At 41.0% G+C, this 26,900-nt stretch overlaps 1 protein-coding gene across 3 annotated transcripts in view; it reads right to left on the reverse strand.

The window, feature by feature from the left end:
• GRIA1 (glutamate ionotropic receptor AMPA type subunit 1) overlaps positions 1–26,900 on the reverse strand; it is a 316,539-nt gene that overhangs the window by 47,105 nt on the left and 242,534 nt on the right. For all 3 annotated transcript variants that reach the window (XM_003276553.2, XM_003276554.2, XM_030826132.1), the window contains exon 12: positions 2,862–3,060. In XM_003276553.2, the coding sequence (XP_003276601.1) occupies positions 2,862–3,060 (199 nt within the window). The remainder of the gene's footprint in view (positions 1–2,861; positions 3,061–26,900) is intronic.

Here is a 26,900-nt window from a genome sequence, read left to right on the forward strand (position 1 = left end):
CAGCACTCTCCTTTTACAGGTAAGGAAACTGAGGCCCATGATGTGGCAACAAACTGTCCAATGTCATGCAGTTTGTTAGTGGCAGAGCCAAGAGTCCTGGTCTCCTGATTGCACACATTGTGCCTTTCCACTGCAAGCAGCTGCCTCCCTCATTTTAGGCTTTATATCTTATTAGCTGAAAGACGTTGGGCAAGTAGCATAACCTTTCTGAGCCTCAGTGTTCCTCTTCTGAAAATGGTAATAATACTGTGCACTTCACAGTGTTGCCATGGAGATTATATGAGAACACAGGCATAACCCAGTGCCTGGCACAAGAAGGCATTCTATAAGTAGTGCAATGACTACTAATAATTATGCCTTTTTTTTCAGGTTTTACTTTAGGGTAGGAATGCCTCATACCTGGCTTTCTTGGTACCAGTTTCCCTTCCTGTATACATGAGAGACATTGATATCAATCAAAGAATCCTTTCACATCAAGCCCAGATGTGACCTCAGAATCTCTAGGCAACCACTACTGACCTGTCAAAGTAAGTACATGGATTACAACCAATTTGTCACCAATGTAGTAGGACTGGGCACAGAACTTGTAGAATATGCACTGCCCTGGTTCCAGGTTCTTAACTTTGTGCTGTGGACAAGAGGCAGTAACATGTCAATTGACGTAGTGATTAACAAAGACTTTTGACATTTTAAATCCCAGCTGTGCCTCTCATTAGGTAGGGCATGACCATTTTCTTCTCTGGGCCTCAGTTTTCCCAACTATAAAGTAGTAGAGTTAGACTAGATGTGTCCACAAGCCCAGCTATCATCCTGAGTGATCTTTTAAAAAATGTTTGTCAGTTTAATGACACCACCACATTAAGTCCATGTGGTTCAGTGACAGGAATACTTGGATTGGAACAAGAAAACTCAGATTTGGTACCCACCCTGACACTTGCATCAAAATAATTTCCCAAGTTTTAATTTCTTATCCACAAAGTGGTTGCCACAAATACCTCTTCTGCCTGAGGTCACAGGTGAAACATAAATGAAACCATAGATGCAAAAGTACTTTGAGGACTGGTGCATGTTGTCTATACTATAAGGATGAGAGCATTGTTAAGTGAATTAGATGGTTCCCTAACTGCATTAGCAAGGGTTGGGGCATAGGACAGGCTTTATGGACAAGTAGAAACAGGCACCTTCTTCACACTTTTGTTTCAGGCTAAAAATGTCAGGGAATTGTAATGAGATTGTAAGTGGCTTTTTTATTAACTGGCTGGGTGAGCTTAAGCAAGTAATGCCTCTAAAATGACAGGCTCTGACTAGGTGACCTCTAAGGCACCTTCTTGCTCTGATACATTGAAAATTGATGATTTTAGCCTTGGAGTTAGGATCAGTGATGCTTAAGGCTTTGTTCCCTTCCCTGTCTGTCATACAGAATACAAAGCCCATGGTCAAGAACCTCCAGCACCTCCCACAGTGGTTTATTTGGGGCCTGGAGTTTGCTCCAAGAAGTTGTAGTGAGATAACTAGGTGAGTCTGTACAGGATCCCTTCTCTTTTGCCTGAGGAAATATGGCAGCCTGCTCTCTCTGCTCCTTCTGCTACTAATTAGCTCTGTGATCTTAGGTGATTACTTTTAATTTTCTGACCTATAAAATGGGGACCTATCCTAACTCTGATCTATAAAATAGGGACAATCTCTAACTCATCTTTAATGAGAGGATTAAATGAGATAATCCGTGTAGGGTGTGCTTAGCACAGGACCTGGTTCATATGTAGGTGGTAGCAAATGTTTTTTATTATTCTTATTTGATCCATATATGGTAGTTCCATGTACTGTTTCTTTAACTCCTGGGATAAACATCCCTAAAGTCCAGGGAAACCACAGGTTTTCCTGCTTCTGGGCATCTGTCCAAGTCGTTCCTTTTGTCTAGGATGTACTTAGCCTACTCAGGTCTGGCCTGGTTTTGTGATATCTATAACTGTTTACACGTCTACCCTGTATGGCTTCAGTCTCTACCCATTCTTCAGAATGACTCCCAAATGTTTGCATTTCCTTGAAGTCCTAATGGTATATGGAACCTCCATTGATTGTTCCTTGTTTTGCCTCTAATTTTAGATACCCTATCTCTTTTAGCCTTGTTAAGCTCTGATATAGACATTGTTCTCCTCATTATATGGATGAATGGAAATGGTGTCACAGAGGCTAAGTGCACAGAACAAGTAAGGGATGGAGCCAGGTTCTGGGCCTCCATCTGCTGAGCTTGAAAGTGGTGCTCCTAAGCTCTCTGCTCCTTTGCTTCCGCTCACTGTCTCCTGCCAAAACACATCTCACCACCTCCACTCCCGCTTCACATTTTCTCTCTCTCCTGGCACCATTTAGTAGATCACTTTTTCCAGTTATTTTTTTCCCATATACTATCCTCTTATTCATCAAGTCAACAAACATTCACTGAGCTCCTTCTATGAGATAGGAGGGGACACAAAGAGCATCAGGTCCAGCTGTTGTCCATAAGCTGTTCCTAACTGATTACTAACTAGACTATAAGGTTTCTGTGACAACAGAGAGGAAATTGTATTTGATGTCTTTTGCAGCCCTCAGAGCATTAGCACGGACTGATATAGGCAAGGGATCTAAATCAATGCAGGAGCTTTGAAGCTTCTACAAATGTAGAGAGGTAGATTTCTCGGCGGGGGCGGGGGCGGGGGCAGGGGCGGTGGTAGAAAGCTTAGAAATGTCCTGAGTTTCCCTGACTTACAGTCAGTTAAGCACTTGCTCTGGCTGCCTGGTATCTCAGCCTATATAATGAGAAGGAGATTTTAATGACAGTGTGGTTCTCTTTTGTGAAAGTGCCTTGGGACAAAGGATGTCCCTACCCTGAAGAACTCCTTAGTAGATCCTGCTTCCAGCGTCCCGTAGGCAATTTCTGTCTGCTTCGCTAGGTCCTCTGCACTCTCAATGGGAGACACCATCCTCTCCACGGTCAGGAAGGCGGCCAGATTGGCTGTATATGAGGAGATGATGATTAAGGTGAAGAACCACCAGACGCCACCAACGATGCGACCAGACAGGGACCTGCAGGCCAAAGGGAAGAGGCATCAGCAGCATGGACATCAATTGTGGAAGGCTCTGGGGAGGGACTGAGCACTAGTCTGGGGCTTGGCAGCAGAGCGGTTAGGTCCTATTGCACCCTTCTCATCTGTCAGCAAGATGTGAGAATTCAAATGTTAGAGAGACTCCATATTTTGTTCCTTATTACAGACATGGACCTGTGGGGTTGCTGTCCTTCAGGGGTGATAAAGCCCACATGCATGTATTCACACCCCCTTTTACACATATATAACAGCAAGACACATGATGACAAAGACACAGATATGTCAACACTTGCCCACAAAAATCACAAATATGCATAAGCAATTACATGCACAGCAAATGTTTTGTGCAAATATATATGAATGCAAATGCATTTATACACGTGATGCAAACATTTGATTGGTTTAGACATGTTTTCAGACTGCCTTATTATTGCTCTCCTGGCTGGCAAAGGCCACCAAAATAGTGGACTAGAAGGAAAGGAAGGAAGAATACATTGGAAATAGAATCAGAATAGTCATAGTCCAGCCACTGTGGGGAATGTCACCATTGGGTGCAGACACAGTTCTTTCCCCCACTCACCCAAGGAAAATAATTTGGTTGAAATAAAACGATAAAAAAAGGCAAATATGACAATCAATTATGAGGTGAGAAATTTATCTTTGAAATTTTCAGAGCGCTGTACCCCTCTCTTATCCCCCAAACAATGAAGAGAAACATAACCAGCTGAGAGTTCTACTGTTATCTCTCTGATCTGATAGGATACTTCCAAGTCCAGGGCTTCCCAAGATACTACAAGATGATTCGCATGTGACTTGTGGTGATTTTATGTGGTAAGCAGTTAGGGCATCAAATCATAATGAATCCTATAGTGGTAAACTTACTTGCATTTCATTTCTCTTTCCATCCTGTTCAATTTATCAAGGAAGTGTTATTCTGGAGCTCCTGTACCTTGAAGCCCATTCTGACAAGTGCTCTGACAGCCTCAAGCTCAGAGCCTTCAATAGGTGACAGTGTTTAATTGAAACCCTATATTTAACAATCAGAGAAATCACCAATGCAACCCATGAGTTTTACCAAGAAACCCCAGCCTACTGTGCCTCGGGAGAGCAGTACACAGGCCTGTTGGCTAGCTCTGTTGTTCCACACTGCTTGCAAAACCCTTATCTGTGTTGACCTTATATGTGTTATTCCTACATCCCTTGACACTTCACTTTACCTTGATTTCTTGGAGATCCCTTTTCACTCTAGGCAGATGAGGTTCACTCCAAGAAGTCCAACAAATATATGTCATTGCTTGCTATGTGGAAAAGAATGCTCCTAGGTGCTTCACATGGAGGGGAAAATAAGAGAGAGGAACACTTGTTGGAATGGATGAGACCAGGAGAGTGGAGCAAAGCTATGTCGCATGAGGAGCAGTTGCAGGAACAGGGGACATTTAACCTGATGAAGAGACTTGAAGAGACATGTTCACTGAAGAGTTGGCATGAAGCTTGTACTATGTGACCTGATTAGGAGAACATTGTAGAAGTTTCAGGAAAACAAATACTACTTAAATATGAGGAAGATATTTTTGATGGATAGGGTGCGCAACATTGAGATGGCTATCCTGAGAGTGAGAGTGTTTCTCCATTTCTGAAGGTGTTCAAGTAGTGAACCATTTACAGAGATATACTTGGTGGTGACTCTTGGTGCCCCAGGAAACCAAGTGCTGGGAATGCAACTCTAAGGAGGACAGAGAAGGAGTCAAGGTTCACATGGGGATAGGGAGCAGTTGCTTCCTTTTATACTTTTCCATTTATGAGATTGTGTGATTTAAAATCTTAAGTAGGTAGACCAGGATATACGAATTCCATTAAGCAGTCAAGCAAGATAGATACAAAGAGGCAAAATCACTCCCCCAATGCCCCAGAACCAGTGTACAACAGGTCTGAAAATCATACCAGTCTTCACATAGAACTATCCCAGTGCTCTTTTCATCTTAGTAGGTGGCAGATAGAAGAGTTGAGGTCATTTGAAGCTGCAGCAGCTTTCCCAACTCTGGATGACTACAATGGCCTCTAAACTGTACCTCTTTCCTTTTTTAAAGTTTATTTTGTTTTAAACTGACACATAAAAATTGTAGATATCTATGGGGTGCAGTGTGATGTTTTGATATATGTATACATTATATAATGATCAATTCTGAGTAATTAGCATGTACATCACCTCAAACATTTATCATTTATTTGTGGTGAGAACATTCAAAATATTATCTTTGAGCTATTTTGAAATATACATTATTGTTAAATATAGTCACCCTACTGTGCAATAGAACACAAGAACTTATTCCTTCCATCTAACTGTGCCTTTGCACCTGTTCACAAATCTCTTCCCATCACCCCTCCCCCTCACTTCCCCAGCCTCTGGAACCACTGTTTTACTCTGTACTGCTATGAGATCAATTTTTTTAGATTCCACATGTAAGTGAGATCATGTGGTATTTGTCTTTATGTGCTTGGCTTATTTCACTTAACATAATGTATTCTAGGTCCATCCATGTTGTTACAAATGACAGGATTTCATTCTTTTTTATGGCTGAATACTATTTCATTGAGTACATACCACTTTTTAAAAAATCTATTCATCTGTTGATGGGCACGTAAGTTGATCCCATATTTTGGTTACTGTGAATGGAGTAACTGTGAATGGAGTGCTGCAATAAATATGAGAGTGCCAGATATCCCTTTGATGTACTGATTTAATTTCCTTTGTATATTTACTCAATGGTGAATTGTTGGATCATATGGTAGTTTTATTTTTAATTTTTGGAGGAACCTCCATAATGCCGTCCATGATGGCTGCACTATTTATGTTCCCACCAGCGGCATATAAGAGTTCCCCTTCCTCACACCCTTGCTAGCATTTGTTATTTTTTGTCTACTTCATAATAGCCATTCTAACAAGGGTGAGGTGATATCTCACTGTAGTTTTGATTTGTATTTCCCTGATGATTAGTGATGTGGAGCACTTTTTCATACACCCTGTTGGCCATCTGTATACTTATTTTTTGAGAAAAGTCTATGCACGTTTTTTGCCCATTTTTAATTGACTTATTTGCATTTTTGCAATTGAGTCCTTATATATTTTGAATTTTAACCTCCTGTAAGATACATAGCTTGCAAATATTTTTACCCTATTCTGTAGCTTGTTTCTTCACCCTGTTGATTGCTTCTTTTGCTATGCTGAAGCTTTTTAGTTTGATGCAATCCATCTGTCTATTTTTGCTTTTGTTGTCTGGGATTTTGAGGTTCTGTTTAAAAAATCCTTGCCCAGACCACTATGATGAAACGTTTCCCCTATGTTTTTATCTAGTACTTTCATGGTTTTGAATCTCATATTTGTGTCTTTCATCCATTTTGAGGTGATTTTGGTACCTAGTGAGACATAGGGATCTAGTCTAATTCTGCGTGTAGATATCCAATTTTCCCAGCACCATTTATTGAAGAGACTATCATTTCCCCAGTGCATGTTTTTGACATCTTTGTTGAAAATCAGTTGGCTGTAAATGTGTAGATTAATTTCTGGATTGTCTATTTTGTTCCATTAGTCTGTGTGTTGTGTTTGTTTTAATGCCAGTACCATGCTGTTTTGGTTACCATAGCTTTGTAGTCTATTTTGAAGTCAGGTAGTGTGGTGCTTCTAGCTTTGTTCTTTTTGTTCAAGATTGCCTTGGCTCTTCAGGGTCTTTTGTTGTTTCATACAAATTTTAGGATTATTTTTCTATTTTTGTGAAGAATGTTATTGACATTATGATAGGGATTGCATTGAATTTGTTGATTGCTTTGGGTAATATGGATATTTTAACAATATTAATTCTTTCAATGTTGAATAATGGATATCTTTCCATTTGCTTGTGTCCTCTTAAATTTCTTTCATCAATGTTTTATAGGTTTTACCACAGAGATATTTTATCTCCTTGGTTAAATTTACTCCTAGATGTGTTTTTTGGAGGTATTGTAAATGGAATTGCTTTCTTGATTTCTTTTTCAGGTAGTTTTCTGTTAGACTATAAAAATACTATTAATTTTGTATTTTGATTTTATACCCTGCAAGTTTGTTGAATTTCTATTAGCTTTTTGGCAGAGTTTCTAGGGTTTTCTATAGAGAAGATCATGTCATCTGCAAACAGGGACAATCTGACTTCTTCTTTTTCAATTTGAATGTTCTTTATTTTTTTCTCTTGCCTGATTGCTCAGGCTAGGACTTCCAGTACAACGTTGAATAGAAGTGGGGACAGTGGGCATCCTTGTCTAGTTCCATATCTTAGGGGAAAAGCTTTCAACTTTTCCCTATTCAATATGATGTTAGCTGTGTTTGTCATATATGGCCTTTATTGTGTTGAGGTATTTTCTTTCTATACTTAATTTGTTGAGGGTTTTTATCATAAAGGGGTGCTGAATTTTATTAAATGCTTTTTCTGTATATATTGAAATGATCATATAATTTGTGTTTTTGATTCTATTAATGGGATGTATCATGTTTATTGATTTGAATATATTGAACCATTCTTGCATCCCTGGGCTGAATCCTACTTGATTATGGTGCATGATCTTTTAAATGTACTGTTGAATTTGGTTTGCTAGTATTTCGTGGAGGATTATTGCATCTATGTTTATCAGGGATATTGGCCTGTAGTTTTCTTTTTTGTTGTGTCTGGTTTGGGGATTAGGGTAATTCTGGCTTCAAAGAATGAGTTTGGAACAATTTCCTCCCTTTCAATTTTTTTGGAATAGTTTGAGAAGAATTAAATTAGTTCTTCTTTAAATATTTGGTAGAATTTGGCAGTGAAGCCATCAGTCCTGGGTTTTCTATGATGGGAGACTTTTTATTACTGATTCAATCTCATTGCTTGTTATTGGTCTTTTCAGGTTTTCTATTTCTTCTTAATTCAACTTTGATAGGTTGCATGTGTCTAAGAACTTATTTTTTTTCTAGGTTTTAACAATTTGTTGTGCATAGTTATCATAATAGTCTCTTATGATCCTTTATATTTCTGTGGTATCAATTTTAATGTCTCCTTTTTCATTTATAATTTTATTTATTTGAGTCATTTCTCTTTTTTTCTTAGTCTTGCTAAAGGTTGGTCAGTTTTATCTTTCTAAAAAGCAACTCTTTTTGAGCTTTTGTGTTGTTTTTAGCCTCTGTTTTATTTATTTCTGTTCTGGTCTTTATGATTTATTTTCTTCTGTAAATTTGAGATTAGTTTGTTCTGTTTTTTTTTGGTCTTTGAAGTTTAATGCTAGGTTGTTGATATCTTTCTACTTTTTTGACATAGGTGTTTATTTCTATAAACTTTCCTCTTGCTGTATCTCATAGGTTTTCATATGTCATGTTTTCATTTTCATTTGTCTCACGAAATTTTAAAATTTTTAAAAAATGTCCTCATTGATTCATTGGTTGTTCAGGAGCATGTTGTTTAATTTCTGTAATTCTGTGTGGTTTCCAAAGTTCCTCTTGTTATTGATTGCTAGTTTTATTGCACTGTGATTATAAAAGATATTTAATATAATTTTGATTTTTAAAAATTTGTTAATACTTGTTTTGTATGTGATATATGCTGTAGACTGTTCTATGTTCTGTTGCAAAGAATGTATATCCTGCAAGTCTTGAATGGAATGTTCTATAAATGTATGTTAGGTCCATTTGGTCTAGAGTGCATCTAGAAACAACTAGTCTGGTGTTTCTTTGATTATCGTCTGTCTGGATGATCTGTCTATTGTGGAAAGTGTTGAAGTTTCTCCTATTATTTTATTGCAGAGTATAGTTCTCTTTAAGTCTATTAATATTTGCTTTACATATTTAACTGCTCTGATGCTGGTTGAATATATATTTATAATTATATTCTTTTGCTGTATTTGACTCCTTTACCATTACATAATTGCCTTCTTTGTCTTTTTTGTTATAATTTTTTTCCTGAAAATGTATTTTTTTCTGATATAAGAGTGACTACTCCTGCTCCATTTTTTTGTTTTAATTTACATGGAATATCTTGTTCCCTCCTTTTTCTTTCAGACTATGTGTTCTCTTATAGGTGAAGTGACCCTCTTGTGAGTGGCATATAATTGGGTCTTATTTATTTTTATTAATTCAGCCACGCTATGTCTTTTAATTGGATAATTTAAGCAATTACATTTCAGGTAATTCAGTCAGGGCTTACCACTGCCATTTTGTTACATGTTTTCTAGTTTTCAAAAAATAGATTCCTTATTCTGTTCTTTCTTATTGTTTTTCTTTGTGATTAAGAGATTTTCTCTAGTAGTATGCTTTTATTTTCTGTTTAACTATTAGAAATCCTTGCTTTGTGGCTACCATGAGGCTTACAATAAACATTCAATAGCTCTATCTCTTAACATATTATTGTAGTTATTGTTATTTTTCATAGTTTTGTCTTTCAGTCTTTGTACTAATACTGTAAGTGGTTTACACATCATGATTATAATATTAGAATATTGTGAATGTCTGTATATTTGCTTTTACCAGTGAGTTTTATAACTTCAGATGTTTTATTGTTACACATAATGTCCTTTTTTTCCCGTTTGAAAAATTCTCTTTAACATTTCTAGTAAGACTGTCTGGTGGTGACGAATTTCTGGGTCTTTCATTTGTCCAGGAAAGTCTTTATGTCTCCTTCAATTCTGACAAATAGCTTTTCTGGGTACAGGCTTATTGGTTAACAAGTTTTTATCTTTTCCTTCAGTACTCCTAATGTATCACTAAGAGTACTTCCTCCTGGTCTGCAAAGTTTTTGCTGAGAAGTCTGTTGCCAGGTGTGTTGGAATTCTTACATGGTATTTGCTTCTTTTCTCTTGCTGCTTTTAGAATTCTCTTTGTCCTTGACCTTTGAAAGTTTGATTACAACATGTCTGAGATAGTCTTATTTGGGTTGAATCCTATTGGTGACTTTTGACCTTCCTCTACCTGGATAATTATATCTTTCTTTAGGTTTGGATAGGTCTCTGTTACTTCTTTGCATAAGCCATCTACCCTTTTGTGTTTTTCTTCTCCCTCTTGAACTTCAATGACTCAAATATTTGCTCTTTTGATGCTATTCCATAGATTCTATAAGCTTTCTTTGTTCTATTTCATTATTTTTTCCTATTTTCTCCTTTGGCTGTATTTTCAAGGAGCCTGTTTTCAAGCTCATTGGTTTCTTCTTCTGCTTGATTAACTTGTGCTGTTTATGCTTTCTATTGCATTAAAAAAATTTCATTCATTTGTATTTTTCAGTTCCAGATTTTTTTTTGTTATTGCAGTCTCTCTGTTAAATTGCTGAATTGTTTCTCTGTGTTTTCTTAAAATTCATTGAGCTGCCTTAACACAGCTATTTTGAATTACTTGTCCAACAGATCACATATTTCCATCTCTTTAGGGTTCCTCATTGGTGTCATGTTTTGTCCATTAGGTGAGGTCATACTTCCAAGATTGTTCTTAATGCTTGTGCATGTATGTCGATCTCTTTACACTGAAGAATTAGATATTTATTCTAGTCTTTGCAATCTGGCTTTGTTTGTGCTCATCCTTCAGTTGGCCTGTCCAGAAATCTATGCAATCTAACCTGTTGTCAGAGTCTGTGACTGCTGCAGCCATTTCAACACTAGAGGGTACCCTAATCTAGGGTTCTCTGTAAGTTTTGTGAAGGCTTAGAGGTTGGGATGTTACTCCAGCTTGGTTGGGCCTAGAGAAGAGTCAAGGGGGGTACCGGAGCTGTATGGGAAAGATGGGTAGGAACCTGAGTTCAGATGCCTGTCTCATTGGTCCGTATGGCTTTGTGTTTTTTGACAGATCCCTGCATAAGTGGGACAATTTCCTGACTATAGTGAGAGGAGCTGTGGAACAGATGTTGGCAACGCTGCCCACAGTGTTCCAGACGTGTGTGCTTCCCAGCAGTTTCCTGTATGGTCAGGGCAGTTCTCTTACTGCAGTTTAAGTGGAACTAAAGCCAAGACTGGGCCCTCTCAGGATCTACTGTGGCACAGATGCTGGTGAGCTCATGCCAGTAGCCCAGATGTGTGTACTTCCCAACCAATTTCCTGCATGGGTGGGGGAGTTTCCCAACTGTAGCAAGAGGGGTGAAAGCTGAGTCTGGGCCCCCTCTGGATCTGCTGTGGGATGGAACCTTCTTGGCCATCACAGAGGTTCCTATGGACAGGCAATTCCTGGTCTGTGAGGCATGAGTGAGTTTCCCTCTGAGTCCTTGTGCAAGTTTTAATAAGCCGGGCCTACAGCTGTCAGTGCCTGGAGCCAAACTGCCAGATAACTTTCAGATCCACTGGCAAGACCAGTGTCGGCAGGCAGACAAAACTTCTGCAGAGGCACGAAGGTGCATGATTTCTCCTGGACCCATTGACAGATGGTTTTGATTGCAGGCTCAAAGCCAAATAGGTCTGAAGCCAAGCCCTTTGAGGAACAAAGTTGTTTACAGGTTTGAACCTAAGAGCATCATCAAGTTTACTACCTGGGTGCTGTTCTACACTCTTAAAACAGCCTTCTTAGGTCTTGGGCTCTACCACTGTTTTATAACCTCCTACCTGAATCTCAAGGCTCCTGCAGAATTTTTTCCTGTGGATGGTTGCAGAATTCTTATTGTTGTTAGGGGGTTATGAGCAGGTTATCTCCTATTCTGCCATCTTGTTTTATGTATTATTTTTTAGAGACAGTATCTCGCTATGTTGCCCAGGCTGGAGTGTAGTTGCTATTTACAGGCACGATCCCATGACTGATCAGCATCAGAGTTTTGACCTGCTCCAACTCCAATCTGGGCCAGTTCACTGCTCCTTAGGCAATCTCATGGTCCCCTCCTCCTGGGACATCACTATATTGATTCCAAACTTAGTGCAGACATCTGATTGGCATAACACACTACAGCCCAGAACTCCTGTGCTCAAGCAATCCTCCTGCCTCAGCCTTCGAAGTAGCTAGGAGTACAGGTGTGTGCCACTGTGCCTGGCTCTACCATCTTGTTGATGTCACTTGAGAGTGAACTGGACTTCTTGCCTCCATCCAGTCCTCTATGCCCCTACTGCCCACCTGTATAAGGCTACCTGTACAAGGTAGCCAGAGTGATCTTTTGAAACATATTAATTGCACCATGTTGCTTTTCTGCTTAAAACCCACCAAAGCTTTTCTCTTAACACTTGGAATAAATTCAAACTCTGATAAGCCTTGAGGCCCTGTGTGGTCTGGCCCCTGGCTCACTCTCCAATGTCACCCAGCAACATACTTGCTGTACTCTGGTCATATTGTTCTTTGTTTGGCCCCTCATATCCAAAAGGCTCCCATCCTTATCACATGCTGCTCTTTCCCCTGATCAATACATCAGCCCCTATTCATCCTTCAGACCTCATCCTAATCATTACATTTTTAGTATTCAGCCGTAAGACTCAGAGCCTCATGTAGCTCTCATAGCAGCAGAACTATGCATCTGTTTGCCTCTTCTATTGTCTTTTTTCCCCTACACCATAAGCTCCATGAAAGCAAAGGAATCTTTTAGTTCTTTGGTGTAGCATTGTATCTCCAGTGCTCAGCATGGAGCAGGCCCTCATTAGTAAATGAATGCATAAATAGTCTGTCTTATATCCTAGCACCTCCACACACATTGTTTTTTGGACAGTGGGAAGAATTGTTAGGCTCAGGAGAATCCAAAACTGCTTATGGTCCAAAGTGTCTGGAGTCGTGGCATCAAACCAAGTGTTCAGGATGGCTGCCTCCTTTTCTAACATCCCTAAACTGAAGAACCCAGCGAAGCTATCCAAAGTTCAGGATCATCTAGTGAAGCCCAAAGCCTTCCCACAAAAGTTCCACACACCTAAGACTCCTTCTTCCTTGTTCTCTTTTAATTGACATTTTTCTTTTTTTTTTTTTTTTTATTGTTGTTGTTTTTAGCAGCCTACCTGGAATGATAGTCCCTACATCCCCACCTACTTAATGACGATACCAAAGAAAGAGTTTGCTGCTTAATAGCCAGCAACTGTCATTTTTGGAATAACTGGAGAGCTAGGGGAAGAAGTTCAAAGTCTGACTTAATCCCAGTGCTTCATTTGCATGTGATTCACAAGGTAGGAACTTGAGGGCAAGGCAATCCTCCCTACCTTCAATTTGGAACTGGCTCAAGTGAAGCTGGGCCTCTATCCAGGAAAGTTACATTTTCCCAGCTCCATACTAAAGGCAGGGAGCTGGAATTATTAGAGGCCAGGGCTGGGAATGAGAGCCTTTGCTCTTTCACTGACCATCTCCACAACTTGGTGAGTCACCTGCCTAGCTGGGCCTCTGTCTTCCTGCTCTGTATAATAGGTGAGACTTACCCGTCTTCACTGTGAGAAACCAAAACTTTCAAAACTAGAACAACTCTTAGTCCATTCGTTTCCTTTAACTGATAACAAGCTGTTGGAATTAAAATGGTACAGGGGAAAGCAATTGGAAAAGTGCTGTTGAAACACAAAGCATTACTTTTTATGATGATGATTATTCTCCCAGGGAGCCACAGGGCAAAGCAGCACTTTCCTTGGCAGGGAAGAAACAGCTGTGATCTGAAACCCTTGGAGGTCTGTCTGCCTAGTCACCTGAATTTTATTAGCCTTGCAACTTGGCGTGGCTTTTCCCAAACCCCTCTAGGTATTCGAGGATTTTTTTTTTTTTTTTCTGCAGAATTGGCTATAACTTATGTGGCTTGTTGAATCTATTATCTTACTTCAACCTCATTTACAGCCCTGTAAAATGGATGGGAGAAATAGGAATATTCTGATCTTGGAGATAAGAGAACTGTAATTCAGAGACCTAAGATGACTAGCCCAGAGTCACACAGTAAGGCAATGACAGAGCTGGGACTAGAAACTGGGATTTCATGTTTCTTATCCAGCACTTTAGCTACTGCAGGACACTACCTCCCTCACCTAATTCTGATTCATTTATGGGTGGGCATAGACTTCCTTAACTCATGACTCCTCTGTGATGTTGGATCTCAGCAGCACTGACTTCTTCAAAGCCCAGTGGAACCTTTGGTCAGCAGTCTGACCACCAATATCTGATAGAATTGGAAACCTGCTTGTATTTGTATTCCATTGTTGCATAACACAGCAGCTTATAACAACATTCATGTATTATCTCACTGTTCTGTAGATTAGAGGTCTGTCTTAGGGTGGCTAGATTCTCTGCTCAGGGTTTCACTAGGCTGAAGCCAAGGTGTTAGCTGGAGCTGTGGTTCTTATCTCTTCCAAGCACACTGGTTGTTTGCAGAATTCTTCTCCTTGTGGTTATAGGATTGAGGTCACTGTTCCCTTGCTGGCTGTCATCTTCTAGAGGTTGCTGCATTTCTCATCACTTGACTTTCTCCATCTTTAAGCCCACAATAGGGTGTCAAATCCTTCTCATTTTTTGAATCTCTCTAACCTCCACTAGCTGGAGATGACTTCTTGCTTATTAAGAGTTCACCTGATTGGGCCAGACCCACCTAGATAATCTCTGTGTCTTAAAGGGAACTGATTGAGATTTTAGTTTTCTCTATAAATTCTCTTCATAGCATTACGTAGATTAGTGTTTAGTTGAAGAACCAGGAGATAGAAATCTCTAGGATTGTGAGTACCATTCTATTTATTCATTTACTTTGCAAGCATTTCTTATATGGCAGACACTGCTGGTCATTGGCGAGATAAAAGTGAATATGCCATGGTCTCTCCCTTCCATGGGCTCACAGTCTGATAGAGAAGAAGATAGGAAGGCAGTGGAGCCTACTGATTAAAAAACATAGAATTTAATGTTAGACGCCATGGATTTTCTGCAAAGTGCTCAGCACAGTACTGTTAGCTGACATATATTTAACACTGTTAAGCCATCATCATCATCTTATGTAAATATCATAGACAATAATTATTCTACTATCTTAGTTATATGACAAGTAAGAAAGTAGCATGGAAGGAACACAGAAGGGCTTGCTAATTACTCTGCTAGCAGAGGTCAGGAAAATTTACCAGAAGAGGAGATATTGTGCTAGATTTTGAAGTAGGAGTGGGAGATCACCAAGCAGAACAGGCGCAAGGCTGGGAGAACGCCAGGAGATAGATATAAAATAGAAGAGGTGAGTAAGATTTCACCTCCTCTGTAAACTTCCCCAACTTTTGCCAGCATAGTTCTGAGCCACCACTTCTGTATTCCTGTTAAACCACTATCATTCTTCCATTACAATATAATCACTCAGCTGTATTGATTTGGGATGTTACTATGATGATTGTTTATGGTATTTATTGATTAACAATGATGATGATGGGTGAAGAGTACTGCAGAGCCCACAGAAATGGGAAGGGGCGGGCTGACTGCCGAGATTCAAGTGATAGCATTAAGTGATCCACAGGAGCTGGGGCTGTGGGAGAGGAAAGATGCTCAGTAGACAGTTCACGCCTTCTGGGTAAATGAATTCGGACATGGTCTGGGAGTAAGGTGCTGGAAGCAGGCTGTCTCTTTTTGCAAAGGATCTTTTTTCCTTTTGTTAACAAAATAGTATATGTATCGTTTAGGCATAACTTGATGCTAATGGAAGATAGTAAGGATCTGATGGGAAGATTCTCTGGGTTTCTGATAGTTAGGCATTTCTTGTCTGGTTATTGATTAGGATTCATTGCAGGCCTTTAAATGTGTGCTTCTAATTTCACAGTTTAGATTTGTTGCTCTTAAACAGAGGCCAGCAAACTTTTTCTGTCAAAGTCCAGGTAGTAAATATTTCAGGCTTGTGGGCCTTATGGTCTCTGTTGCACTACTCATCTTTGCTGTTGCAGAGTGAAAAGTAGCCATAGACAATATGTAAGCACAAGTGCATGGCCGTGTTCCAGTAACACTTGAATGTCAAAACAGGGGGCAGGCTGGATTTGGCCTGGGGGCCATAGTTTGCTGACTCCTGCTCTCAATCCCTACTGCGAATATCAGAGACCTTTGATCTAAGCTAATATGCAACAGTAGTTGACATATTTTAAAAACCATCTATCCAGCTATTAGTTCTTCTGCACAAACACCCGGAAAACCTATTGCCATTATTTGTTTCAAAATTATTATTGTGTGATCCTTAGAGAGAAAGCAGAGGGCACTGTCATTGTTTGTCAAGAGAATGGGCTGAGGGTTCAGATGAAGCTGAAGGGCATCCTGCCTTGTTTCTTATTGGTTGTATGACTTTGGGCAAATCGCTACATCTCTTTGTACTTACTTCTCCTTCTCTTTTTTTTTTGGACAGAGTCTCACTCTTGTCCAGGCTGGAGTGCAGTGGTGTGATCTTGGCTCACTGCAACCTCTGCCTCCCAGGCTCAAGAGATTCTCCTGCCTCAGCCTCCCAAGTAGCTGGGATTATGGGTGTGCACCACCACACCTAGGTAATTTTTTTGTACTTTTAGTAGAGACGGGGTTTCATCATGTTGGCCAGGATGGTCTTGATCTCCTGACCTCGTGATCCGGCTGCCTCAGCCTCCCAAAGTGCTGGGATTACAGGCATAAGCCACCATGCCCAGCCTGTGCTTAGTTCTTTACAAAATGGAGTAATGGTTGTACTCATCTTATAGGTATTCTTAAGAATTAAAAATACTAATAAAGCAGGTAGCAAAGTGGCTGGCAGAGAGTAAGCCCTTCAGGATGGAGGTATGCACACAGTGTGAGGAGCAGCAACCTGGGTATAGGGGCAGGGGGAGCAGACACTAAGGTGGGGGGCCTTCAGGAAAGCAGACACTTGGGGCCTGTGTAGGGAGTGGAAAGTTATTAAGCAGCAATCAACTCTTGATCCCAGCAGTCTCCCCTCTAGGACATCTCTGACAAGGAGTTGGATATGGACATTCTTCTTTATTTCAAAAACACGTCCTGTCATCCCCAAGAGGAAGGGGACAGAAGGGACACCTCCTGTGTGCCTTCATTCAATTGAGCTCAAGAGGTCACTGAGTGCAACCTATTTCCCTTTGTCCTCTGCTTCAAATGGCTATTTATAAAAAGGAATGAAAACAGGCATAAAGGCACAGGCTCAGATGGCCTGTCTCTAAATTACTGGGAGAAAAAAGTCCATCTTGACTAATTACTGAGCTGAGCTGTGTTCAGAGAGAGGCTCACTTGATACTGGGCATCGAGGTTCCTAGACCAGGGTAATTAGCGCTGGCCAAATGCAACAATTCCACTGATGAGGCCACTTCATCCAAGATGCTGCGTCTGAGTGGCAAATCATCCCATTTGTCACCAGCTGCAAATCACTCAGCTCTTCCCTGGCAGAGCTGGAGTGATTCATTTTAATTGCCCCAGCTGCCGGTCACTGTGTTCTAGCACTCCAGATGGGGGAGGGCCCTGGACTCTGGGGGTGAGTCTCAGGGTTGGAAGGCTGGAGGTTAGACAACAAGCTCTAAGGAAAGCCCAGTACTCTGTAAGCTGGTGTACTATTCTAGCACTTGCAGGGCTATATTTCAAAGAGAATCATCCTTTGTTCCTATTTTTTTTTTCCAGTTAGGTAGGCTATGGGAGTGTAGTGTGGGCAGTTTGCAAAAAAAATGGATGTAGATTCATTCATTTATTCATTCATTCATTCTTTGGTTCACTCCAAATCTCATGTTCAAATTTGATCCCCAGTGTTGGAGGTGGAGCCTGGTGGAAGGTGTTTGGGTCATGGGGGTGGATCCCTCATGAAGGGTTTGATACCCTCCTCCTGGTAATGAGTGATTTCTTGCTCTATTAGTTCCCACAAGATCTGACTGTTAAAAAGAGCCTGGCATCTTCCTCTCTCTTCCTCCCTCTCTCTCCATGTGATCTGCACATGCCAGCTCCCCCTTGCCTTCCTCCATGAGTGGGAGCAGCCTGAGGCCCTCGTCAGAAGCAGATGCTGGCACCATGCTTCTTGTACAGCCTACAGAAACGTGAGCTAAATAAACTTCTTTTCTTTATAAATTAACCAGCCAGAGGTAAGCCTTTATAGCAACACAAATGGAATAGGACTCTCTCTAAGCCTCAGTTTTCATACCTGAAAAAGGGAGATAATGAATCCCATCTCATGACTTGTGAAGTTAGTAAGTCACATCTCACACTTAGCACAGACATGGCAGAGCTCAAGATGTTACTCATAATGATGATGATGACAGTGATTTCTTCTGAAAACACTTCTCTTAGCTTCTAGGCCCCACTCTCTCCTGCGTCTTCTCCTGCCTCACAGGTTGGCTCATCTTGGTCTCCTTTGCTGGTTTCTTCTTTCTGTTGAATCTTGAGCTATTGCTGTGCCCAAAGCTCAAGCCTCAGCCCTCTTCTTATGCCTGTCTCCAGTCTTGCTCTCATGATCTCCTCTGGACACATGGCCTGTATACATAGAGGCTGAAAATGCCCCAATTTAGATCTCTATCCCCTATCCTGTTTTCTAAATGTATGTATTTAACTGCCTACTTGGTACCTTAGACCTGAAGTATCCAACACAAAATTCTCAATGAACCCTCACAAAAAATGTGCAAATAAATAGAATACTCATTCTTCTCCATTTTCCTCATCTCAGGAAATGGCACCACTGTCCACCCTGCTATTCGAGCCTAACACCAGGGAGTCATTTCTGACTTGTCTCTTTCCCTCACCCACACATTCAGCCCATCCAGTCCAATCATCCCCTCATCTTCATAGGCAGCATTCCAGATAGTAGATCCTAGCATAACATTTCCTTGCCTCTTCTCTTGTCCTTATACAATCCACATTCACACAAGAGCCAGAGAGATCTTTTTAAACTGTAAGTAGGACCATGTTGTTCCCACCCCACTTAAAATCTGTCCCACTTAGAAGATAAAATCCAAATATTCTACCAAGGCACTCCCTGAGCCAGCCCGCCTCTTGTCTCCTCTTGTACTGTCTTTTCCTCCATGCTATGTTCCAGCCACTTTGATCTTCTTGTTTCTAGAGAACACCGAAGTCTTTCCCACCTTGAGAACTTTGCAATTTTTGTTGATCCCCTTACCTGGAACTCATTTCCCAGAAATTGTCCTAAACCTGCCTCCTACTACCCTTCAGGTTTCAATTCAAATGTCACCTCTTCATATGCACCACTCTAAGTATCATTACCTCCATTACCCATCTTGTCTCTTATTTTTTTCATTTCTTTCACAGCACTTATCAAAGTATATGTGATCTTTATATAATTACATATTTACCAATTGACTTGTTTATTCATTTATTATCTATCTCCCTCCACTAATGTGTAACTTCAGCAAGGGCAGGGGTCTTATCAATGTCATTCACTGCTACACCCTCAGCACTAGCATAGTGCCTGGCACACAATAGGTGCTCAGTGAACATACACTGAATAAATGATTACACAAATGTTTACTGAGGACTGACTACACACCAAGCATGATGGGAAATACCTAAGAGAAAATCAATTTAATAGAAGAGATGTAACCCACACAGAAACAACTATGATAGCTGTGCTATAGTGAACAGCATGGATGGTCACTGATTAAGTGTTAAGGACATGCAGAGGTGGGAAAGGCTACACCCCACTGGGAAAACTTTGGAAAGGTTTCATGGAAAGAGATGTCATGTAACTGGGCTCTGCAGGGCAGGCTGGCTTTGAGCTTTCTGAAACAGAAAGAAAGGCATTTCTTGGAGCAGGAACAGCCTGTACTATGATGTAGAAGTGTGGACAATGACGTGAACAAGCAACAATTTCACTTTGCCCCAAACGTATTCACCATCATAGCCACTGTTCTCTGAAAACCAACTCTGAGCTGGATGCAATAGAAGACTCTTGACATTTATCTAATTCCCATCTCTTTCTTCGGGCCAGGTAGGTGTATCCCCTGACAGAGTTTGGATGTTTGTCTCCTCCAAATCTCATGTCGAAAGGTGATTGTCAATGTTGGAGGTGGGGCCTGGTGGGAAGTGTTTGTCATGGGGGCAAATCCCTTATGAATGACTTGGTGCCCTCCCTATGGTAATGAGTGAGTTCTTGCTCTGTCAGTTCATGCAACTGCTGGTTGTTTAAGCGAGCTTGGCACTTCCTCCTCTCTCTTGCTCCCTCTCTTACCATGTGACACACCTGCTCCTCTTTGCCTTCTGCCATAAGTAAAAGCTTCCTGAGGCCTCACCAGAAGAGCTGTGCAGATGCTGGTGCCATGCTTGTATAGCCTGCAGAACTGTGAGCCAAATAAACCTCTTTTCTTTAGGAATTGCCTAGCCTCAGTTGTTCCTTTATAGCGATGCAAAACAAACTAACACATCCCCTTTTGATAAAAGAGGAAACAGATTCAGAGTGAATAAATAATTTATTTAAGGTCACAGAACAAGTGAGGGGGTTGAAATGTGAGCCCAGATCCATCTGATTCCATTCATGTGATTTTCACTGTGCTGAGAAGGGGTCCAGCTTAGACCAGGGTCACCACCCTCCTTTCTTTTTACCTTCTCAGGTCTCAAGCACCACTTACCACAGTTCCTAGACACAAAAGAATACTTGGCAACACACTTGTGTTATAAATGGGACTTCCTCCCATTTCCTCCTGTGTATTTTTGGGCTTAAGTTCTTAGAAGAAGCTATTCTCTTTTTATAGCTGCCTGCCGGACGGCCCATAATAACAAAACATATGGTTTCTCTGCATCCAGAGGCCCCCACCCCCAGAGCTCTTACTATCTGCTGATCCATCAGCTCATTTTCAGAGGTGAGATGGGCTCCAAGGGCCTGGGTCCCGGCCTCAGTGGGCCAGGTGTGGGCCTGCATTGTCATCTGTGGCCAAACATATCTTTGGCATTTGAAGTCCTTAGGGCTGGGAACATATTTAAATGTGGGATGTTGTGGGCTTTTTAAAAATATACCCCGACCCATAAGCAAATGGGAGATAAAATAACAATATGTGCTTCTGCTTTAATTAACGTTTGTTAACTCCAGCACAAGGCATATATTAAAAGGAGCGATTTTACTTAAAATAACCCATTGAAAATCCCCCATTTGCCAGGTATTTTTTCACCCTACTCAGTTCCCTGCACACTCAGTCCCTCCCTCCCACATATCCCCAACTGAGCTAGCAGAACAGCCCTCGGAGGCAGGAAACAGTCTCTCTTCCTCTCCTTACCCAGAAATTCCCCAACCAATTCTTCAAAGGGACACTCAGCTCTTTCCGAGGCAGTAAAGAGAATTATTAAGTGGAAGTTCAGCAGCCGCACAGACTTCCTACCCCTGCCCCCTGCCATTTGTTAACTTATGTGATTTTGGGCAAGTCATTTCACATCTCTAAGCCTTGGTTTCACCTAGCTGTGAAATGGGGATACCTAGAAAATGGGGATAAGAACAGGAACAACCTAAAAGGGCTGTCATGAGGACAAGCACAATGTGCTTATCTGGACCAATGTAGATACCTGGTAGAAGCAGTTACCACTCTCGGAAGTGAAAGGTGACATGGGAAAAAATGGACCATATGAGGTGAAGTGAAGAAAATCAGATTGTAAAACAGAATACACTATCTGGCCCCATTTAAAAACTCAACCTTGGCAGAGATAAGTGTCTGGAAGTATGTAAACCAAGATGTTTAAGATGTTCTTCTACGAGTCATCTATAACATCTATAAATGTAAGATGCCTGCATTATGGGCTTTATTTTTTTTCCTTACCTTTTTATTTTGATTTCTTGATTTCCTAAGTGAGTGAATACCTATAATTTCTTTTTCTATTTTTTTTTTTTTTTTTTTGGAGACAGAGTTTCGCTTTTATTGCCCAGGCTGGAGTGCAGTGGCATGATCTCGGCTCACTGCAACCTCTGCCTCCTGGGTTCAAGTGATTCTCCTGCCTCAGCCTCCCTAGTAGCTAAGATTACAGGCATGCACAACCACACCCAGCTAATTTTTTTGTATCTTTAGTAGAGATGGGGTTTCACCAGGCTGGCCAGGCTGGTCTCAAACTCCTGACCTCAGGTGATCCACTCACCTAGGCCTCCCAAAGTGCTGGGATTACAGGTGTGAGCCACCATGCCCAGTCTATTTTTTTTTTTTTTTTTGTAATTTCTAACTTGATGGGAGGCATACAGTCAGGAAGAGAGAAGGAAGGGACCAACATAAACGTGACAGTGAATGAAAGCCTCTCTGAAGGAGTGATATTTAAGCTGAGAGCCGAAGGTTGAGAATAATCTGGATGTGAGAAAAATCTAGAGGAACACACTCTAGACAGTGGAAACAGGAAGAGCAAAGGTTCTGAAGCAGGAAAAGCCTTCATGTGTTCAAGATGATTGACAGCACAGGATGAGCCTGGAGAGTGAGGGAAGGACTAAATCAAGTATTGCCCCTGAAGCCAGGGCATGGACTCTGGATTGAATGATTTAAAGTCCAGCTCCAGGTGCCACCTCCTCTGAACAGCCTGCCTGGCTGCTGCTTCCTACGCTCACCTCTCATTTCTCTGAACTCCTCTACTTTTCCTGTTGGTAGCTCTCCTTGCTTTCTTCCTATTAATTGTTAGCACTACACTAAATTATTAAATTATTAAAGGATTTTATATTTCTTCATAATTCTCTAGAACCTAATAACTGTACAGTCTCAATATTTGTTGAGTGAATATGAAACTCCATAAGGAGGAAATTTGTAATGCTTTCCTCTGTAGGGAAAATACTTCTTAAGCTAATTAATAGCAAAAACATGATTGCACAAGGGATCATTTATTCTGAGTGAAAAAACTGATTTCAAACACTTGAGGAGCACCCATTTTTGAGAAAACGGAATTGAAATACATCCATAATTCTTACAGAGTTATAAAATCATGTTTCCTCAGAATCTTTACTCAGCAAAGCATTTGTTATAGAGCAAATTATCGCATAAAGTTAAAATAACAAACTTTTTTCTTTAAAGTATTATAGAAGACTGATGTTCTCACAGATCTAGAGAGGTTTCCACTCTTGGTGAACTGTTGGCATAAATTTGCCTGAATTATTATCAATAAGAAATGCCAACTCTGTATCTCTCCCCCTTTTTCTCAGGGGTCTTCACTCAGAATGCCCTCCCTCTAACAAGGAGATAATTGGAGACACAGCCGGCTCTGGGCCTGCTCTGAGCTGGAAGAGGCACTAAGGAACCTTCAGCTTCATCCTTACCCTCAGGAAATGGGAAGGGCTCTTCCCCAGTTTTCAAAGAGGAGAAGCAGCCCTTCCTAGCTAGGACATGATATTATTTTCATCACTAGGACCTAGGCCCTGCGTTTAGCTCTGCCATTGGACCTTAACCTCTGTGCTCCTCATATGTCCAGCAAGCATGGGATTATCCATCCCGTTATGCATGGGATGTGCAGTAGGCAGAATTCTAAGATGGCCCCATGACCTCTGCCCCCTGGTGTTACTGCTATGATTATGTTATGTTCCATTGCAAAAGGGATTTTGCTTTTGCCAATGTAATTACGTTTATTAATCAGTTGAACTTAAGACAGGAACATTATCTGGGTGTACCTAATCTACGACATGAGTCTTTTAAAAAGAAGAATTTTCTCCACCTGGAGGCAGAAGAGGAAGACAGAGAGATTTGAAGTGAGAGGGATTTAATTTGAGGGAGGGTCCTATCACTGAGATGGAGGGGCCATAGGCAAGTATCTGAGATGGCCTCAAGAAACTGAGAGTGGTCCCCAGTGGCAGCCAGCAAGAAAATGGGGATTTCAGTCTTATAACTACAAGAAACTGTTATTTTGCTAATAAAAGAATGGAGTTTGGAAAGGAGTTTGGAAGAGAACCCCAAGCTCCAGAGGAGAACTTAGCAGGCTGACATCTCAATTCCAGTCTTGTGAGAACCTGAGCAGAGAAGCAAGTCATAGCCTCCTGGACTTCTGACCTATAGAACCAAGAGATAATATATGGGTGTTGTCAAAGCTACTAAGTTTGTGGTTATTTGTTACACAGCAATAGAAAACTAATGTATGGTGACTGACAATCATTATACAATACTCCCTTAAGCCATTTCTTGTGTCTGCCATTTGAGGATGTCTGCAATAAATTCCTAATCTATCATTTTAGCCTTGCTCTCCACTTTCCTCCTCTCTATTTTCTGGATGAAGAGGCAGTTAAGAATAAAGGCTCACTTTCAGCCTGCTTGGGATCAAGCATCTCAAAAAAAAAAAAAAAATGGGATCAAAAGCCATTCTGCCAAGAACTGGGTGGTGTCCTTGGACAAGTTACCTAAGCACACTAAGCTTCAGTTTCCTCACCCACAAAGTAAGGTATGATAGGCAGAAAATTTGCCCCCCAAAAACATCTATGCTCTAATCCCTAGAACCTGAGAATATGTGAGATTACATGGCAAAGAGACCATTTAGACAGAATTAAGGTTAGGGATCTTAAAATAGGAAGATTTTCCAGCTGGACTCAATGCAATCATGTTGGACCTTAAGAGTGAAAGAGGAAGGCAGAAGAGTTGCTCAAGGAGTAAGATAAAAGAAGACATAGGAAAGATATAAAGCAAGATAGAGGGTTGATCTTCCATTGCTGGCTTGGAGAAGAGCAAAAGGGGGCCACAAGTCGAAGACTAAGGGTATCCTCTAGAAGCAGGAAAGAGTCCTTAGTTGAGAACCATGAAATGAAACCAAGATCTTAGACCCACAAACAGAGGAAGTGGATTTCGCCAACAACCTGAATGAGCAAAACAACATATTCTCCCCAGAGGTCCCAGAAAAAAACACCACCCTGCTCACACCTTTATTTTAGCCCTGCAAAGCCCACACTGGACTTTTGAGCTACAGAACTGTATAAGGTAATATGTTTGTTTTGCTTTAAGCTTCTGTAAGATTTAAGTTCTGTTATGGCAGTGATGGAAAATGAATAAGTACAGGAAAATCACACAGGACAGAGACTGACAGTGAGTGGTAACCTATGCTACTTCTCATGACTATTGTTAGTCATCACCCGCCCTGTCCATTCTGAATACTTTCCTTCCCGCACACTCCTACCTTCTTCTTATCTTGCTTCCCCATATGTGTCTTTAGACATTCTTCCTCACTTCAAAATCCATCTCCAATGACAACTTCTTCAAGAAGTTTTTCTCGACCCCCTCAGCCAGGTGCAATCGCTTCCAAAGCAACATATTTTTTTTTTGTATCTTTGCTAGCTATTATATTTACTTAAACTCTAGGTTGTATAAAGGGGTTTCTCAGTTAAATTCTGTGTGCTGTGATATGCTATGCAGTGATAAACAGCTCGCAAATCCCCAAATCTTGGCTTAACACACTAGACATATTTCCTTTTTTTTTTTTTTTTAAAAAAAAAAAGCTTTACTTTCATATGTTAAGAATGCTTAACATGAGATTTATCCTCTTATGAAATGTTTTCAGTGCACAGTATTGTTGACTATAGGTACAACGGTATGCATCAGCTCTCTAGAGCTTACTCATCTTGCTTAACTGAAATTTTATGCCTGCTGATTAGTAACTCCTCATTTCCCCCTGCCTCAGTCCCTGGCAACCACCATTCCACTCTTTAATTCTATGCATTTGACTATTGTAGATATCTCATATAAGTGGAATCATGCGGTATTTGTCCTTCTGTGACTGGCTTATTTCACTTAGCATAATGTCCTCAAGGTTCATCCATATTGTTGTACATTAGAGAATTTCCTTTTTTTAAGCCTGAATAATATTCCACTGTATATGTACACCACATTTTCTTTATCTATTCATCTGTCAATGTACATTTAGGTTATTTCCATATTTTGGCGACTGTGAATAGGGCTGTAATAAATATGAGAGTGCTAATATATATTCAAGATGCTGATTTCAATTATGTTGTATAAGTACCCCCAGAAGTGGGATTGCTGGATAATATGGTAGTTTTATTTTTAATTTTCTGAGGAACCTCCATATTGTTTTCCATAGTGGCTGCACCATTTTTTATTCCCGCTCACAGTGTATGAGAATTCCAATTTCTGGCCGGGTGTGGTGGCTCACACCTGTAATCCCAGCACTTTGGGAGGCCAAGGTGGGCGGATCACAGGGTCAGGAGATTGAGTCCATCCTGGCTAACACGGTGAAACCCTGTCTCTACTAAAAATACAAAAAATTAGCTGGGCGTGGTGGTAGGTGCCTGTAGTCCCAGCTACTTGGGGGCTGAGGCAGGGGAATGGTGTGAACCCGGGAGGCGGAGCTTGCAGTGAGCAGAGATTGTGCCACTGCACTCCAGCCTGGGTGACAGAGCAAGACTCCATCTCAAAAAAAAAAAAAAAGAATTCCGATTTCTTCACATCCTTGCCAGGACTTGTTGTCTTTTCAGGTGTATTTCTTGCTCAGGTTACGTGTCCATGGCAGGCTGGTTGGAGGTTCTTGTCCTACCACACTTTCGCTGGGGCTAAGAATGACAGAGAAACTGGAACATCCCCAGTGACATACTGGCTCTTAAAGCTTCTTCTCAGTAGTGACACACATCACTTCTGTTGATAGTTCACTGGCCAGATGAAATACAATGTCTGCAACTAGCATCAGTATGGAAATGGACCAGCAATCTTGCCTTGTGCATAAAAGGAAGAGAACTGGATATATCTGATGGACAACTTTCATGACAACCACAAGTTCCTCTCCCACAACAACTCCCTAGGAAGAAGTATTTTCCCCCAGTTGCCATTTTACAGATGAAGAGCTTGAGTCAGAAAAGATAGTGGTTGGCCACATTCCTCTAAGTGACAGGATTGGAACTTGGACCCAACTGTCCCTCTATCCTTCCTTTGTCCCTGCTGTGACTCTTTATGAAAGGCTACTATGTGCTTGACACTGTGCTGAGAGTGCAGCAGAGAACAGGCTCAGCTCAGTCCTGCCCTCACGCATGCAGTCTGCTGCTGTGCCTAGTTCTCCATCTAGTCCTCCAC

The sequence above is a fragment of the Nomascus leucogenys genome, chromosome 2 (assembly GCF_006542625.1).
Source record: "Nomascus leucogenys isolate Asia chromosome 2, Asia_NLE_v1, whole genome shotgun sequence".
In the NCBI taxonomy this organism is placed as follows: Eukaryota; Metazoa; Chordata; class Mammalia; order Primates; family Hylobatidae; genus Nomascus; species Nomascus leucogenys.